This window comes from Chiloscyllium plagiosum, chromosome 37, assembly GCF_004010195.1.
Source record: "Chiloscyllium plagiosum isolate BGI_BamShark_2017 chromosome 37, ASM401019v2, whole genome shotgun sequence".
NCBI lineage: Eukaryota > Metazoa > Chordata > Chondrichthyes > Orectolobiformes > Hemiscylliidae > Chiloscyllium > Chiloscyllium plagiosum.
In genome coordinates, this window is record NC_057746.1 from 27,264,694 (window position 1) to 27,283,897 (window position 19,204).

Here is a 19,204-nt window from a genome sequence, read left to right on the forward strand (position 1 = left end):
CTTGAGGACCTCCTTTTTAAATTTCTGCCTAACTCTCTGTAATCTCCCTTCAGAGTCTCAACCTTTTCCCTTCCAATGTCGTTGGTTCCAATGTGGACAATGACCTCCTGCTGGCCCCTCACCCCTTTGAGAACATTTTGCACCCTCTCTGAGACATCCTTGATCCTAGCACCAGGGAAACAACACACCATTCTGCTTTTTCTCTGCTGGCCACAGAAATGTCTGTCTGTACCTCTGACTACAGAATCCCCTAATACAATTGATCTCTTGGAAGCCGACATACCCCTCGTTGCTTTAGAGCCTATCTCAATACCAGAAACTTGGCTGTTTGTGCTACGTTCCCCTGAGAATCCATCACCCCCTACATTTTCCAAAACAGCATACCTGTTTGAAACGAGTATATCCACAAAAGACTCCTGCACTAGCTGCCTACCTCCACTACCCTTCCTGGAGTTAACCCATCTATGTGACTGTATCTGAGACTTTCCCCCCTTCCTATGTCTGCCATCCATCACATACTGTTGCTGTTGCAAATTCCTCATCACTTCTATCTGTCTCTCCAACCGATCCACTTGATCTGATAAGATTCGCATCCAACAGCATTTATGGCAGATATAATCTGCAGTAACCCTTAAACTCTCTTTAAACTCCCACATCTGACAAGAAGTACATATTACTGCAAAGGCCAATTTTGCTCCTTCACAATCTACAGACACAGAAAATAACACCGTCTTATTCCTCTACAAATACTGCCCCAGGTAAGTTAATAGCTATGGCTTATATTTTAAGTTTAATCAAGAGACTTATCTCCAAAAACATATAATCAAGAAAGAATCCACTATACTCACTACTGCAGCCTTTCTCTTGGACAACTTAAAACTACAATTAAGTTATCTGATTCTGTGCTGTGAACTTCGCCCAACAGTTCCTCCAAGATTAGTTGTGAATTTCACTGTTTGTTAATTTTCCCAGATGCACTCCGATGTCCAGCGATACATGAATTCAAACAGCAAAGGCGGTAATTGTGCAGGTTCTCTCTCTCAATTTATTTCTATTTTATCTCATAGATTGCAAGTTTTGACATTCAGCCCAAATTTGGAATTATATCGTATGCATCAGAACCAAAAGTCATCTCTGACATCAATATTCAGGAGACAGCCACAGCTGATGAGGTCATTTATCTGTTAGATAATGGGGAATCGGCACAATATGAAGGTGAGCTAAGGGTTGGAATGCAATTGCTCATTCATTAACGGTCTAATAATGTAAGAAATAGGAACTGGAGTAAACCATTCAGCCCCTCAAACCTACTCCACTTCCTGCACAATGCCCATGGCTTTGCAGTTTCTTGGTTTCCAAAAAGAAGTCTTGCACGTCATTCGCCTCAGCAAATTTGCGCTTGAGGGAAACGAGCAAGATCAGATATCTCCTCACGGAATAATCGGACAGCCAATTCCCATTCTAATTTTGCTCATTCAACATAAACTGGGAAAAAACCCATTCTCTGCCTCCCCTGTCCCACTCCCTTGTGATGCTTCTCAACATTGTCCTGAAGCCCGGGTCCCCCAGTTACTCTTCTCTCTGTCTCATTCACTCCTGATAGCTGTCTGTCACTGGCTCCTCACTCCTACCCATTCGTCAACCTACAGAGAAGCTATATATCGCTGCTGCTCTGCACCGGCCAATATCGCTACCCTCCACCCCTGCAAGGCAAGTTTTACCACAGACATATGAAGCCCTGTTTTAGCCTCATCTAGAGTAAGGTGTTCAGTTCTGCTCATCACACCTATGTTGAAAGGATTTTCTGATTGTAGATCATCCCGAACTGAAACATGAATTGTTTCTCTCTCCACACATGCTGAGCATTTACTGCAGTTTTTTTTCTCTCTGTTCTTATTGAAACAGAGGGATGCATAAGTAAACGTCACTGGACTAGTAATCCAAACCACCAGGCTAACATTCTGGGAACATGGGTTCAAATCCCACAATGGCAGATGGTGAAACTTGAATTTAACAATAGTCTGGGGAAAAAAAAATTGTAGTCTAATAGCGGCCGTGTAATTTCTGTTGATTGTTGTAAAAAAAAGACCCATCATGTTCATTCATGTCCTTTAGTGCAGGAAATCTGCCATCCGTATCCGATCTGGGCTAGCTGAAACTTCAGACCCACTGTAACTACCTTCTGGACAATAAATATTGGCCTGGCCAGTGACACATCCCCTGAATGGATGAAAAAAAATTGGAGGGAGCAGAACAGATTCACCAGAACAATACGGCACAGTGGCTCAGTGGTTAGCACTGCTGCCTCACAGTGCCAGGAATCCGGATTCAATTCCCACCTTGGGCATGTGTGGAGTTTGCACATTCTCCCCGTGTCTGCGTGGGTTTCCTCTGGGTGCTCCAGTTTCCTTCCACAGTCCAAAGATGTGCAGGTTAGGTGAATTGGCCATGGTAAATTGCCTGTAGTGTTAGATGCATTAGTCAGGGATGAATGTAGGGGAATGGGTCTGGGTGGGTTGCTATTCGGAGGGTTGGTGTGAACTTTTGGGCCGAACAGCCTGTTTCCACACTGTAGGGAATCTAATCTAACCTAATACTGGACCTGAAGGGCATTGTGAGGAAAACGTAACCGTAACCAGCTTGTATTTGCTGGAAATCTTGTTGTTTCTGAGGTGATTCAAGAGTCTGTTTGTCCCATTGTGTCTATGTGAGACAACTGCAAAACTTTCAACAACTTCTTTGCTTTCTACCCCCACCCACTGTCTTGCAATGTTTTCCTCATCAGATAATGATCCAATTCTCCTCTAAAAGCTGTGATTGGATCTCCCCCCATGGCAATATTTATACATCATCATACATCACACATAAGTCCTGACCAAATGAAAACAGAAAGTGCTGAAGAAACACAGCAAGTCTGGCAGCATCTGTGGAGAGAAAGAAAGAAAATATTTTGAGTCTAATCTGAAGAGTCAGACTGACACAGAACATTAACTGTTTCTCTCTTCACAAATGCTGCCAGTCCTGCTCAGTTTCCCTACCAGTTTCTGTTTCATTTCCGATCTCCAACATCTGCAGTATTTTGCTTTTATTAATAATCCTAACCACTCTTTGCTTCATAAATGCATCCCCCCCTCCATTTCACTCAAAGTCATAAGCATGGAAACTTTGGTCCAACTCATCTGGACCAACCAGACATTCCAATCTGACCCAGTCACATTTGCCAGCATTTGGCCCTCTCAACTCTTCCTATTCATGACCCCATCCAGATGCCTTTTGAATGTTGTAATTGTACCCATATCCACCACTTCCTTTTGCACCTCTTAAAATACATGCACCACCGTCTGCATGACAAAGCTACCGGTCTTTTAAATCTTTCCCCCTCACCTTAAACCTATGTCCTTTAGTTTTGGACTTCCCCACCTGAAGGGAAAGACCTTGGGTATTCATCCTATCCATGCCCCTCATGATTTTAGAAATCTCTTATGAGGTCACCCTACACCCTGCGACACTCCCAGGGAAAAAAAACCCAGCCGATTCAGGCTCTCCCTGTAACTCAAACTCTCCAGTCCTAGCAACATCCTTGCAAATCTCTTCTGTACTCTCAAGTTTAACATCCTTGATCAGAATTACACACAGTATTCCAAAACTGGCCTCACCAATGTCCAGTCTTGTTTCTTTTGCCACTCACCTCAGACATGTAGCCTCTGGTTCATAATCCTTCCAGCGGATAATAAACCAACAGAAACAATTCCTACCTGTTCACACTCATCGTGACTTTGATTCATGTTATCAAATCTCTACTTGACCTTCCATTTGAAGAGAACAAGGTCTGGATGCTCCAGCGTTTCCTTTATTAATGTTAGTCCCTTATTCCCAAAAGAGTACTGCAGGCCCAAGGAGCCAAATGGCCTAGTCTTTAACTTAAGAGTTGGGTGCACAAAGGGCCCTGATTTTTAACTTGAACCATCCTCGGTGAAATGGTGACATGTAAACATACAACTTATCCTCCGTTCTGTTGTCCACTGAAGACAACAGTGGACCACTGTTATGGACCAAACCAGACCTCCTCTATATTTTAAGAAGGTAGCCTAGACACTAACTTTTTCTTATTTTAAAAGGCAGATGTGAAGCGCCGTGTTCCAGATGTAATGCAACTGGTCAAACTACTAGTTAAAATACAGGAGGAAAAAGCAGTGAGAGAATAGATGATAGAAGATATTCACTGAAGCGCCAATCTTTTTGAGACCCCAAAGGCTTCTGCTCAAAACTAAACCAAACAACTAAAAACAACCTAGAAAGCCTGATCTGTGAAAGCTGGCCACACCCAGCTGCTTCCATTATTTCAACTTTAAAATAAAAACCCAAGGACTCAAACTGTTTACTTTCTTAGAGACAGCTTAGCGTCTCTGCCTTACAAAATCTGTTCAAGAAAAGGACAAAATAGCCTCTTAAAGTGACAGCATCATCACAAAAGGGATCTCTCCTCTGAACAGTGACAACACAACCTTGGCATCACGGAGGGGGTTAGAAGGGGTACAACTATAGGGTTAACATTGGGGTTAGGGTTAGTGTGCAAGTTACCTCCTGTCGACCTATGGACCTCAAGGTCTTCTTTATTCCGATTGTAAAATGTAGAGACTCCCCCATTTATATTTCGCTGTGGGATTCACACCACAGTATAGATGCTGGGAGGTTGTTCTCCCATCCCGGCTGGGGAACCCAGAACATAGTATTAGGGTAAAGGATGATCACTTGGGATTGAAATAAGGAGAAAGTTCTTCACTCAAAAAGTTGTGAATCTATGGAATCCTCATTTTGAGCAGCTTATGGATGCTCCATCATTTGATACTTTTAAGGCTGTAATGTACAGGGTTTTTGGGTCTTTCAGGGAATCGAGGTATACGAGGAATAGGCTGGTGAAAGCAGCTCAGATCTACAGTCAGCCATGGTTGTACTCAACAGCAGAACCAGGCTTCACAGGTCACAGGATCTACTCCTGCTCCTACTTATATCATCAACAGAAGATAAATCAACACTAATTCATCAAAACAGGGCTAGACAGGGTAACCATAGGAAGGATGTTCCTAATGACCAGGAAATCCTGAACCTAGGGATCACAATCTAAGGATATAGGGGTATGTCATTTAGGACTGAGATGAGAAGTAACGTCTTCACACAGAAAATGGTGAGCCTGTAAAGTTCTCTGCCACAGAATGTTTTCAAGAAGACGTTAGATGTAATTCTTAGCACTAAATGGATCCAAGGGTATGAGGAGAAAGTAAGAACAAGATGCTGAATTGGATGATCAGCCAGGATCACATTGACTGGACAGCTATGTAAGTTGTAAATTGTGTAAACCAAGAACAATAGATTTTTGTCTGATAACTGGGGTGGAACCAAGTTAGCAAATAGAGTTAAGAATTGGATCTCCCGATGTCTAATTGAAAGGGAGATCATGTTCAATTGCCTGCTGTTTCTCTCTCTTTCCAAATTGCCGCTGAAGCCACTTTTTTAAAAAAAATCAATTCCCTTGATTTACATCTTATGTTTGTAGTTCATGCTGACAAGAGAGGCACCAACATTCATGCAGCGTTCAAGAAGGTACTGGAAATGATGGTCCTCTCAAAGATCATTTATAAGGATTCCTGGGGCAAGACAAGATTCGTCACCATATTATTTACTGATGGTGAGTACGCTCAGATACTAGGGTGAAATCTAAAAAGTGGATAGAAGGTAAGGTTTGGGGCAGATTAAGCTGACTGAAGCAAAACAGACCCACACCACACTGACCCTGAATGTTTGCAGTCATAACTGCCTACGGCCTCCTAGAAATAGCAGTCGGCTGGCTTGGACATTCCCCTCATTTGTTTTCTCTCTTCTCTCCCTACCATCCTCAAACATTGCTTACAGTATGCACTGTGGCTGCAATATTATGCAGGCCATCTTAAATGTTACCTCCTGTCACCAAAAAGCACAGTGGCAATACGTGTGCACACCATCTACAAGATACATCACAGCAACTCACCAAGGCTCCTGTCAGAACACCTTCCAAACCTGCACTCTCTAGTATCTAGAAAGGCAAGAGAAACAGATGAATGAGAACACCATCACCTCCCTTACAAGCTGCACACTACCTAAACTTGAAAACATTGTGGCCATTCCTGAATTGTTGCTGCAGCACCCTCTCTGTGAGTATAACTGCTATAGATGGACTGCAACGCTTCAAAAACATGGCTTGTCACCATCTGCTTCAGGGCAATGACGTCAGGCAAAAAAATGCTGGCCTTGGAGGCATTCATGAATGGATAAAATAAATTGGTTGAGGGAGCAGTGATGCGTTTTGGGATACTCTCAATCAGGTGGTTCTCAATGGTGAGTTGTACATTTCTGAGACCTTCTTTGGTGTTGCAGGGAAATCGAACATGGGAGGGGACCCCAGGACAGCAGTCAGAGAAATAAAGGACTTTATTTTTGCACAAAATAAATCGGATGATTATCTTGGTGAGTATCCATGTGCCAGCGTGAGTTTTCATTTGATTCCAAGCCAGACTGTGAGGTGTGAAACTAGATGTCAAACATTTTCTTATACATTTATTGTGCAGCATTTCACCTGTCTGTCTCCTACCTACTGCTCCCAGTGTCTCAACAGTCTCTACTTATAAGTGCTCTAGGCACGTAATTAAGCAATGCCTTTCACTGGTGTATCTTGTTAATGGTATGTTAATTATATTGCCAAGTTATTCAGAAGATCATTACTCACATAGATACTTCCATTCATTGCACTCAAAGCAGGTTCTTCTCTGCTGTCCACCCTTCAACAATCTGTAATAGATAGGAGAGGAGAGGAAGATGTCATTACAATGAAGTTGCTTTTTATCTCTTGGAAACTGGCAGTAATTTTTCAGCCTTTCTTAGATTAATGGGTGGCACCACAGGACTTGTTCAATTTTTTAAAATGGTGTAAAGTTAAGTCTAGCAACTACAGACCAGTCAGTTGAACTATGATGGGCATGAAACTTCTAGAAATAATAATTATGGGCAAAATTAATATTCAAATGAACACCTACAGGTTAATTAAAAGCCAGCATAGATTTCTTTTGGGAAAATTATGTTGAACCAACTTGCTGGAGTCTTTTGAAGTAACAGAGAGTGTTAATGGAAGTAAGGCTGTTCAAGTATTCATGGACTATCAAAAGTGGTTTGATAGAATGCCACCCGCATCTGTGAGCAAAATTATAGCTCATGAAATGAAAAGGACAGTAGCAACATGAATACTGAATTGGACAAGTGACAGGAAACAGATAGCACTGGTGGTTGGATGATTTTCCAATTGAAGAAAGATTGTTCATGACATTCTTCAAGAACCCTGATTTATATTAATATCCTGAAGGTTGAGGTAGAAACTGCAGTTTTAATACTGTTGCATGGTCCAAAGTTTGGAAGCATTCTAAACTGAGAGAACAGTGTTGAACATCATAAGGGCAAGTAGGCAGATGCAGATCAAGAGAATAACATGAAGTTATTCATTTTGTTAGGAAATAAATGGAGAAACAAACAATCTCGGAAGTATCCAAGGGTATTGAATTGCAGGAGCTTACAGCTCTAAAGTATATGAAGGAACATATTGCCCTTGATGTATGTGTATTAGTCATTGGAGCTGGTAAGACACGTTAAGAGAATGGTTAACAAAGCATATAGTATCCTGGGCTTTATTTGCAGGGTCATGAAGTACAGTTAAGAGCAGGTGGTTATGCTGAATTTATATAACAGACTAGATCCTCGGCTGGAGTACTGTATCCAGTCCTGAGCACTGTATTCTGGGAAAGGTATGAAGTCATTAAAGAAAATACAGAAAACATTCACTAGAATCACTCTAGGAATGAAGGACTTCCTTTGTGACAACTTGGGGTGGGGATGGTCTTCCTTGGAGCAAAGAGACTTGATGGTAGTATTTGAAATCATGGGAGTTTGAGATAGGGAGAAACAGTTCTCACTTAAGAAAGGAGAGAGAATGATTGGACATAGATTTAGAACAATTCACAAAAGATTTCGAAACAATACAAGAGCGAACCTTTTCACATAGCAAAAGTGGTCGGGAGCCTGGGAATGCACTGCCTGAGATTGTGCTGGAGGCAGCCATTCAAAGAGCTAGGCGTAATCGCGACGGGCTGAACGGCCTCGATCCGCCCTTGAATGGCATTGAGGGCTACATCCCGCTGAGGCGCGCCTACAGCTCGCAGTGAGTAACCGTCGGAGGGGAGTGCGGCAGGGAGACGGAGAAAGGACTCCTCCTTGTTCCCAGGAGAGAACCAAACTGACGCAACGCCCAGCGGAGCCCCAGTCCCACTGAGACTCAACGTCAGAACAATACCGCACGCGCTTCCCTGAACATGCGCAGTAATGCGTGATGTCACGTGCCGCGACAGCGTTCGAACTTCGAGTTACTCCCCAACGGACGTGCGCGCGGGTTTCGCTCGCTGTCGTCTGCAGTGCCATGAGGAGAGGAAACGGTCGACGGTCAGGCACTCGCTGTTACCATTGTCAGTGAAAAGTGTCTGTCGGTGCGTTTACGCCCCAAGCGTCGACTCTCCTGGTCCTTGGTTGCTGCCCGACCTGCTGTGCCTTTCCAGCGCCACCCTTTTCGACTCTCCAGCATCTGCAGACCTCACTTTCTCTGAATGTCTGGGATGGAGTACCAGGTGAGATTGACTGAGTAGGGTTTGGATTGTTTTCGGCTGGAGTTCAGGGCGAATCCGAGGTTTGGGTGGGGATCTTGTAGAGACTTAAAATCTTAACAGGACTAGTCAGAGTAGGTGGGAGGAGGGAGGAGGGGGGGTTTGTTCCAGATGGTGGGCGCATCCAGAAGCAGAGGTCGCAGTCTGAGGACTTGAGGTGGACCAGGCAAGATGGAGATGAGACATTTCTTCACCCAAAAAGTGGAATTCATTACCACAGGAAATAAACGATGCCAAAACATTGAATGTATTCCAGAGGTGGCTAGACATAGCACTTGAGTGAATGGGATCATGACGGTTGGCGCAGCAGGCTTGAAGGGCTCCTCCTGCTCCTATCTCCCATGTCTCTATGAGAAATTGTTTAGACTCGTGACAAAGTTTGTTCAAGCTGGTTTGTACATCCAGGCATATTGAATTGTAAGCATATTGACCATCCTTTGCTTGAGTGTCAGTGCTCACAATCTACTACTTGTCTTACAGATATGTACTCCTTTGGAGTGACAGATGGTGCCAATATACTAGAACTGAACGCGCTATCATCTAAAAAACATGACGAGAAACATTGCTTTATTCTTAAAAGCACGACAGAGCTGATAAAAGCTTTTGATGACATATTAGGTATGGATTTCAGTTTCTTTGACAGTGTTCCTTTAAGGTTCATTAAACAATTTAATTCTGAGTGGAGATACTCTTATCCTGGTTTAAATTTCGCAAGGTGCAACATCCAGGTCGCTACATTTGAAATTCTTAATTTCCCACAATTCAGCCAACATTAGTCACACTACTGAAAAATCAGTGATGTTAGAAGGGCTGGCTTTACTAAAAGAAGATAAGTCCCCAGGACCAGAGGAGACCTTTTCTAAGGATAATGAAATAAGATTGGAAACTGCAAAGGTACGAGCCAGAATTTTCCAATCTTCTTTTGATCGTCATGGTAAGTAAATGTTCACAGGGAAAGCATTTAGAGTCATAAGGATGTACAGCACTGAAACAGGCACTTCGGTGTAACTCGTTCATGCTGACCAGATATCCTAAATAAATCCAGTTCCATTTGCCAGGATTTGGCCCATATCCCTGTTAAACCCTTCGTATTCATATACCCTTCGTATTCAAATGCTTTGTAAATGTTGTAATGTACCAGCTTCCACCACTTCCTCTGCAGCTCATTCTATACGTGCACCATCCTCTGTTTGCTCATTAGATCTGTTTTAAATCTTTCCTTTCTCACCTTAAATGTAAGCCCTCCAGTTTTGAAAACCCCACCACAGATCCTGGCAAAATAATCGAGTACTGGGTACTGTTAGGTTCAGAGATGATTCAGTACTAGTTATTTTAAGTACTAGTTGCTATTAAGTACATGAATGATTCAGTATTAGTTACTATTGTATAAAGGATGCTAGCGTGCTAGTTAGGTGCATCAAGATTTGATTACTAATTTCCTTGGATATGGGAATGGTTGAATGCTGATTAATGTTTGGTACAGGAATAGTGGAGTATTAATTAGTATTGAGTGGGAATGGCAACGTAAATTATTACTGTTTGATGCATGAATTCTCATTATTGTGTATAGGATTTCTTTTTATTCATACATGGGATGTGGGCATCACTGGTAAAGCAAGCGTTTATTGCTCTCCCCTAATCCTGCTGGAGGAGATGGTTGTAAGCTGCATCCTTGAATTGTTGCAGTCCTTGAGGTGAAAGGGCACCCTACTATTGCTGTTAGGATAGGAGTTCCAGGATTTTGACCCAGCAATAGTGAAGATGTTGAGATGTAGTTCCAAGTCAGAATCATGTGTGACTTGAGGGTGGGTTTTACACGTAGTTGTCCCCGTGCATTGGCTGTAATTGTCTGTCTAGGTCTGTCTTGGAAGGTTCTGTTGAAGGGGTAAGTGGTGAGTTCCTGCATTATATCTTATATTTATTCACTTTACCCTCCATGTATGTGTACCACCTATAAGTTATAATGCAGGCGGTAATTAGAGTGCCAGTGAAGCAGGCTGCTTTGTTCTTATTATGTCCAGCTTCTCGAGTGTTTTGGAACCACACCATCCAGGCACATTGGGACTATGCCTTCCACTCCTGACTCGTGCTTTGCAGGTAGTGGACAGGCATCGCAGAACAGGTGAGTTATTTGATGCAGAATTCCCCGCCTCTGAACTATGCCTGAAACCAACATTTACCTGTCAGTTCCAGTTCAGTTTCTGGTTCATTTTATTCCCCAGAATGTTGATAGTAGGGGATTCAATGACAGTGACACCACAAATGTCAATGAGTAACGGTTAGGTTCTGTATTGGGGATAATCATTGCCTGGCAATTGGGTAGCGCAAATGTTTCTTGCCACTTAGCCAAAGCCTGGATGTTATTGTGCCAGTTATTGTTAGGTGCAGGAATGATTGAATAATAATTACTGTTGAGAACAGGAATGGTTGAGTACATTTTACTGTGGGGTGTGGGAATGGCTGAGTACAAGTTATTAATAGGCATGGTGATAGTTGAACATTGAGTGCATGAATGGTTGAATACTGATTGCTGTTGAGTATATGAGTGATTAATTACTATTGTCTGGTGATAGTTGAGTTTTATTACTGTTGGCATTTACTGACTTATGACAGTTCGGTTTGTGACACCTCTCGAGCATCTTTGCTAATCTTGCTTTGGTGATTATTGTAACGTGCTGTATCTTTGCACTTTTGCAGACTTTAACCAAATTGGTGATTTGTGTGGAGTTGCTGATGAAAATGTAGAGAAATCCTTTAGATTGAGACACCCCTGGCACGTTCTCATGGAAATTCCGGTAAGTTTTACACACAACCACGGAAGTAGCAAGATATTATTAGGGTCTCAATTTATTTGCTCTTGAAAAGGTGATGGTGAGTTGCTTTTTTGAACTGATGCAGTCCATTTGGTGCAGGTACACTCAAAGAGAAAGTTTCAGAATTTTTGACCCAGTGACATTAAAGAAAAAAGCAATATATTTCCAAGTCAATACATTGTGCGTCTTGAAGGGGAACATGGTAGAAGCAGGTGGTAGTGTTCCTAAGTATCTGTGCCCCTTATCTTTCTAGATTATAATGTCTGTGTTTGGAAAGTGTTGGCTGAGGAACTTTGGGTGAATTTCTGGAGTGCAACTAGGTCCATTGCTGCTATTGAACATGGGTGGTGGAGAGAGTAAATGTTTGTGGATGTGATGTTTGTCCAGGCAGTTGGAGAGTGTTCCATCGATTGACAATGGTCTTCATTAGACACTTGATTCCAGATTTTTGTTGAATTCCAATTCCACCCAGAACACTACCTGGACCCCTAAGGTATAGTCTAGTAATAATACCACTTGATTGTCACAGTGGTGATGCTGTTGAGCCCTTAAAATCCATTTATGCCATGAAATCACCTGGAAATGTTTTCTTAGGATTTTTAAAATAAATTTTCCTTCCTTTGTTCCAAAAACATGATTGTTTCTGAAAATCTAACTTCTTTTAATATTAGAAATATATCCATATTTGACAACTTAGGACCATCTAGCAAAGCAGAGGCAAAAATAGAATTACTAACACACACAGAAAATGCTGGAGAAACTTAGCAGCATCCTTGACCTATATATGATTCCAGATCCACATTAATGTGATTGACTGTCAACTACTCTCTGAAATGGTCTAGCAAGTCATTCAGTTGCATAAAACACCTTGAAAATCTCTCAGAAATGAAATTGGACTGACCACCCAGCATTGACCTATGCACCAAAAACAACAACAAACACAGCCCTGCAGCATCATCCTTACCAACATCTGGAGGCTATTGTTAAAATTGGGAGCGCTGTCCCACAGACTAGTCCAGCAACAGTCTAACATAATTATACTCTTAGAATCACACCTTACAGGTAACATCCCAGACAGCACCATCACCATCCCTGGGTATGTCCTGTACCACCAGCAAGACAGACCCAGCAGTGGTAGTGGCAAAGTGATATACTGTTGGGAAAGGGTTGCACTTGGAATCCTCAACACTGGCTCCTGACCTATGAGGGCTCACAGCGTCAGGCCAAACATAGACAAGGAAACCTCCTGCTGATTACGTGCACTATTTTCCCTTGGCTCCTCCATATTGAACAATACTTGGAGGAAGCACTGAAGATAGAAAGGGCACAAAATGTACTCTGTTTGGGGTCTCCGTGTCCATTTTTAAGAGTGACTCGCAGAGCCACGACTGTCAGAGGTGGTCGGAACCCCAAGGGCGTAGGTGCTAGACTGGATCTGCAGCAGGTGGTGAGGGAACCAACAAGACGGATGAATACAGTTTGACCTCGTCCTCGTCAGTCTGCCTGCTGCACATCCATCTGTCTATGACAGTATTGGTTAGAGGGACCATACACAGTCCTTGTGGAGACAAAATCCTCTCCCGTGGCATTGCAACTGCTCTAATTAGCACAGATTTTGAAAAGAGTTGAAAAGTGTGGTGCTAGCAAAGCACAGCAGGCTAGGCAGCAACTGAGCAGCAGGTGACTTATGCCCAAAACGTGACTCTCCTCAGATGTTGCCTGAGTTGCTCTGCTTTTCCAGCACCACACTCTTCGACTCTGATACTCCAGCATCTGCAGTCCTCACTTTCCCTCAGATTTGGAACAGATTTAGCAACTTGAAATTGGGCATCTACAAGGCACTATGGGCCATCAGCAGCAGCAAAATCATATTTTAACACAATGTCCAACCTCATGCCCTGGCATATCCCCCATTCTACCATTACCATCAAACCAATGGATCAACCCTGGTTCAATGAAGCAAGAGCAGGACGGCTTTCTAGGATCATTACCAGGAATACTGAAAACTGAGCTATCAACATGGTAAAGCTACAACATCGGACAACTTGTGCGTCAAACCGCATTAGCAACAAGTGATAGATGGGTTAGCCCCATCCAGTCATGACTGACAGTTATCAATTAAACAATTCAGTGGAAGAGAGCCCAGCAGATTTCCACATCCTCAATGATGGGGCTGTACAACACAAAACATAAGGCTGAAACATTTGTACCAATCAGGCAACATCCTCTAGAAATCCTCAACATCACAGATATCAGCCTTCAACCAATTCAATTCACTCCGTGTCACATCGAGAAACTGGATACTACAAAGTCTATGGGCCCTGATAAGACTACTGAAGACACATGCTCCAGGACTTGGTGTGCTCCTGGACAGCCTGTTCCAGTGCAGTTAGATCACTGACATCTACTTGGCAAAGTATGAGATCTCTCAGGTATACCCGCTGCACAATAAGCAAGACAATTTCAACTTGCCAATAAATGCCCCACCCCACCCCATTAGTTCACTGTTGATCATCCACTCTCTTAAACACTGACCTTCAGTAGCAGCAGTGTGTATCCCATACAATCAGAAATGCAGCAAGGCTGTTTACACAACATCTTCCAAACCCATGACTGCTATAGTTCAGGAGAACAAATGTAGCAGGTGCACTACCTACAAGTTCTCCAAGTCATCATCGTTCTGACTTGGAATTAAATCACTGTTCCTTTACAGTTGGTAGGCCAAACTCCTCTAATTCCCTGGCTTACAGCAAGGTGGGTGTTCATACACCCAAATGATTGCAGCAGTTCAGGAAGGCAGCTCACCATCACACAAGGAAAATGGGAATGCTAATTGAGCCAATGAAATCCTTAATCTCTGAATGAATTAGAAAAAATTTTGGACTTCACCTGATGACGGAGCAGCACTGTGAAAGTTTGTGCTTTCAAGTAAACCGGTTGGACTATAACTTGGTGTCATGTGACTTCTGACTTCATCAAAGTAACACCAGTTTCACTTTTCCATGTGAAATTTAATAATCGTTTTTCAGCCTCCACCCTTTAGGAAGCCATCCTCTGCTTTGGTGTTAATTGTTTCCAAGGAATTTGGAGTGATTGAAATTAAAGCATGTAATTCTCTCATTTTGCAGAGAGTGTTTATTACCTTCCTCAGTTACTCACTGACACTCAATTTACATTCCGCCAAGGTCACCAGGTGAGAATGATAGCCCTTGATATCAGGATCCTGTTTGACTGAATGTGGGATCAAGGAGCTCAAACAAAACTGGAATCAATGGGTATCAGGGGGCACACTCTCCACTGATGGAAGTCATATCCAGCGTATAGGAAATTGGTTGTGGTTGTTGAAAGTCTGACATCTCAGTTCAAAAGATCTCTCTGCAGGAGTTCCTCAGAGTCGTGGCCTCTGCCCAAATGGCTTCAGTTGCTTTGTCAATGATCTTTCCTTCATTGTAAGGTCATACTGGGGACGTTTGCTGTGATTACACAATGTTCAGCACCATATATGACTCTCCAATATTGAAGCAGTCTTTTCTCAAATGCAACATGGTCTGGACAGTATCCAGGCTTGGATTGACAAGTAGCATTTTCACTACACAAATGGCAGACAATGGCTGTCTCCAATAAGGGACAATTTAACCACCATGATTTTCAAGACATTACCATCACTGACATCCTTAACTGTAAATAAACACTGATAAACATAACAATGTGATTAACCAGATATGAATACATTGTGGAGGGATGTTCAAATATGGTTTCCAGTGGGAACTGGATGACAGTCTGAAGGGAAAAAAGTGATGCAGGATACAGAGTATAGGCACTGGAGTGGAAACTGGTTAATTGTCCCTGCAGAAGGTACCACTAACACTATAGGCCGAATGGTTTATCTGCCATTATACGCGTTACACTATGTTATTCTTAATTTTTCATCAAGGAAATTTTGGACACAGTCTCATTGAAATGTATCAAATTATTGGAGGAGTTGACAGGGTAGATAGACAAAGAATGATGGAGAGACTGGAATGAGGGGCCATAGACATTTTAAGACTGAGGTGAAGAGAAATTTCCTCAGGTGAAAGGTGTGAATCTTTCACACTCTCTGCTCTCGCCTGCAACAATTTGACTAGTAAGGACCTTCTGACATGCGCTGGACACCTACTCCGTCCGAAGGCAAACAACGTCCCATGGAAGAGTAAACTAAATAATGGAGGTTTTGGAATTTAGAGATAAGATGTAAGATCAGCCATGACTATCTTAAATGATGGAGTAGGTTCAGGCCAGTGTATGGCCTTGATTCTTTGTCATCTTGCCCCACACCTCAAAGTTGCATGTGCTCCTCACCTCTCTCTCATCCTTTCATGAAATCCACTCCTTCAGTGTCTGTGCCTTTTTGCTCATTTGTAGCCTAACCATCTTAAGGGTTCATTCCTTCACTTTGGCAATGAGGTCCAGTAATGAGTGGTGCTCTCTTCCCCATACAGGGTATCGGTAGTTGCAGTGGATCCATTGTGTCCCCTGAATGGGTCCTGACAGCCGCTCATTGCTTGAAAGATGTGCAGACTAAGTTGGATATCGATAAGATTACAGTGCAAATTGGTAAGGGCTTCCTTTCCACTTTTCTTACCCTACCACAGGAAGAGCTGATTGTCTTCCCTCCAGTGTTTAAAGGTGAAATTATTCATAGGCTAGGGAGCACTTCGGTTAGGTCACAACTAGAGTGCCAAGAGCCTGGTCACCACACTATAACAAGGATGTGGTTGCACTGGAGGTGGTGCAGACAAGATTCAGCGGGACGTTGCCTCAGATGGAGCATTTTTGCTATGAAGAGAGATTGATAGACTCACATGTTTTTAGAGCAGAGAAGGCTGAGGGAAGATCTGATTAAGATGCTGAGGGGCTGGAGAGGAAATAACTTCCCCTTAGTCAAAGGTCACTGAAAAAAGGGCATAATTTTAAGGTGAATGGAAGGACATTGAGAGGGCATTTAAGGAAAATAGTTTTCACCCAGAGGCAAGTGTGAATCTGGAATGCACTGCTCAGGAGAACAGTGGAGATGGAAAATCTCGCCACTTTAAGAAAAAAGTACACGGATGAACCCTTGAAATGTCATAACTTTTAAGGCTATTGACTAAGTGCTGGGATGTGGGATTAGTGTAGATAGGTCAGTACAGACTTGATAGGCTAAAGAGCCTCTTAGGTGCTGTATGACCTTAGGACTATGACTTTAAAACTACCTGTTTTACACTCTATCTGCCCCAGAGGCAAGTACTGGCTGGGGTGTGAAACAGGGCAATGTTCCACCACCACCCTTTCTCAAGTCTTCAAAGACTAACTGTAATCCTCTTTGTTTCATGGTTAACTATGATAGCTCTTGGTTCCCAGATTCTTAGATGAGCAAAAGCGAATATTATACAAGGAAATTTGCCCAATGTAAAGGGTTGAACACAACAGTCTAGTTCTGTTTTGTCCAGGGCATGGGGCTATAGTTCCAAGGATATGCACCCATAGGGCATCCTAACGGCCACCACACCACCTCACTGCTGTTGTGAACAAGACTGTTGAAGGAAGGCACAAGTCAGAATAGTTGAAAAGGTCTTCCCGGTTGGCTTCAAGACAGAAATCAGAGAGTTTATAGAATCCCTACAGTGTAGAAACAGGCCCTTCAGCCCAACAAGTCCACACCGACTCGCCAGAAAGTGACCCAAGCAGACCCATTCCCCTACCCTATTACCCTATATTTACCCCTGACTAATGCACCTAACCTAGATTGTAGGAGGAAATCAGAGCACCCAGAGGAAACCACACAGGCATGGCGAGAATGTGCAAACTCCACACAGACAGTCACCCAAGGCTGGAATCGAACCTAGGTCCCTGGCACTGTGAGACAGCAGTGCTAACAACTGAGCCAACATGCCATGGTAGTTATTCAGAATCACAGAAAATTGGGTAACGATGTTCAAATGCCAGAATACCGCTTCACAATGATTCTGATTTTGGAATCAAAAGCACTACTTCTAATTTGAAGGCATAATTACCACAGAGGGGAACTCCAACGTATTTCAGGAAAATATTAATAACGGTCGAGAATAGTTAAATAATTAGCAGATATAGGTTAACACTGTTTAATGTCAGGACATTTGATAGGAAGAGTCGAGAGGTCACTTATTACATGGAAGGTGCAAATCTAGATTAGGTCGAGGCTCTAAGGGATAACTGGATCGCCGAGTACAAAAACACTAATCACTAAGAATATACCACGTATTAGCAACATGATAAAAAAGCAAACCACGCGTGAGGCTTTATTTCTAGAGTGATAGAATTGAAAATAGCAAAGTATTAAACCTTGTTTCGATTCTTGAGTGCTGTGTGCTATTCTGCTTGCTATATGATGAGTTTTATTTTCCAACATTCAAAGACCGACTGACTTCTTTGTATTACCAACCCTGAGGGTGGCTGATCTTTGATGAGGTGAATAGCTATTATTAGTTCGATTGTAAATAACAGCCCACTGTCTTAATGACTTTGGGGAGAAACTAATGCCCGAAACGTCGATTCTCCTGTTCCCTAGATGCTGCCTGACCTGCTGCGTTTTTCCAACAACACATTTCCATTAATGACTTTGGGCCAGAGTTGAAAAGGTTCTGTTTCAGGATTCCCACTCAAGATAGTTGCAACCACATCATCAGTTGCACATTCCTTGAACTGCATTTATTGAGTGCTTTGGATACAAAAGACAGGGTTCGAGATGTTCCTCACGAGCCTACAACTCTCTTGACCTAGAAGACAGTGGCAGAACGCGATGGCAAGTGATAGAAGGACACAATCAAATCCATAGGGGGAAAGAAGAGATACAGAAGAGTGGGCATACCAATGCATTAACAAATACTCCGGTTCTGAGGGGAGTTTTGTAATGGGGTTGTCTGAGGAAGGGGTTTTACAGTAGAGTTAGTTTATTTTTTACAACATGTTGGCACTTCACAGAAGCAATGGTTTTGACACTGAGCCATGGAAAGAAATATTAGGACAGGTGACCAAAAGCTAAAGCAAGCAGATAGGTTTACTCGAGCATCTTTTTTTTTTCTTTTTTTTTAATAGATATTTTTATTAGAAATTTAACATTTTTACAAGTTTGCAAAAATAAACAAAACTCTCAGATATAAACATTGATATACAATTAGCTCAAATATACAATAGCCAAAATTTGACAAAAAAAACAACAAAAAAAAACCGAAGAGAAAAAAATACAAACAAACAAAACTCAACTATCTACTAATCTAACCTACAACTAACCAGGGTGTATATTTAAGTCTCTTACATGCTCGGGATGTGTTAGCATCAGATATAATAAAACCCGTATTCGTGCGGGATTCCTCCCCCGAGGGGCCGCGGACAAGCCAGGTTTGTAATCTCAATTAAATAAAAGCCCTTGTTAGGATAGCCGAAATATCTGTATTTATGTAATTCAAAAAGGGTGCCATATTTTTATAAAATAATTCGGTCTTTCGGTGCACCATATTTGTAAGGAAGTCAAGGGGAATACATTCCATAATTAATCTGTGCCAATTTGAAAGTCCAGGGGGGCCCTCCGCCACCCAGTTCATCAAAATATTTTTCCTTGCACAGAAAGAAAGAATAGAAAATAGTCTCTTCCCATAC

At 42.4% G+C, this 19,204-nt stretch overlaps 1 protein-coding gene across 1 annotated transcript in view; it reads left to right on the forward strand.

Annotated features, from left to right (window-relative positions):
• LOC122541420 (complement factor B-like) overlaps positions 1-19,204 on the forward strand; it is a 60,380-nt gene that overhangs the window by 18,909 nt on the left and 22,267 nt on the right. Inside the window, exons 7-12 of the mRNA XM_043678179.1 lie at positions 1,068-1,215; positions 5,555-5,686; positions 6,412-6,501; positions 9,216-9,353; positions 11,433-11,530; positions 16,030-16,144. Of these exons, the coding sequence (XP_043534114.1) occupies positions 1,068-1,215; positions 5,555-5,686; positions 6,412-6,501; positions 9,216-9,353; positions 11,433-11,530; positions 16,030-16,144 (721 nt within the window). The remainder of the gene's footprint in view (positions 1-1,067; positions 1,216-5,554; positions 5,687-6,411; positions 6,502-9,215; positions 9,354-11,432; positions 11,531-16,029; positions 16,145-19,204) is intronic.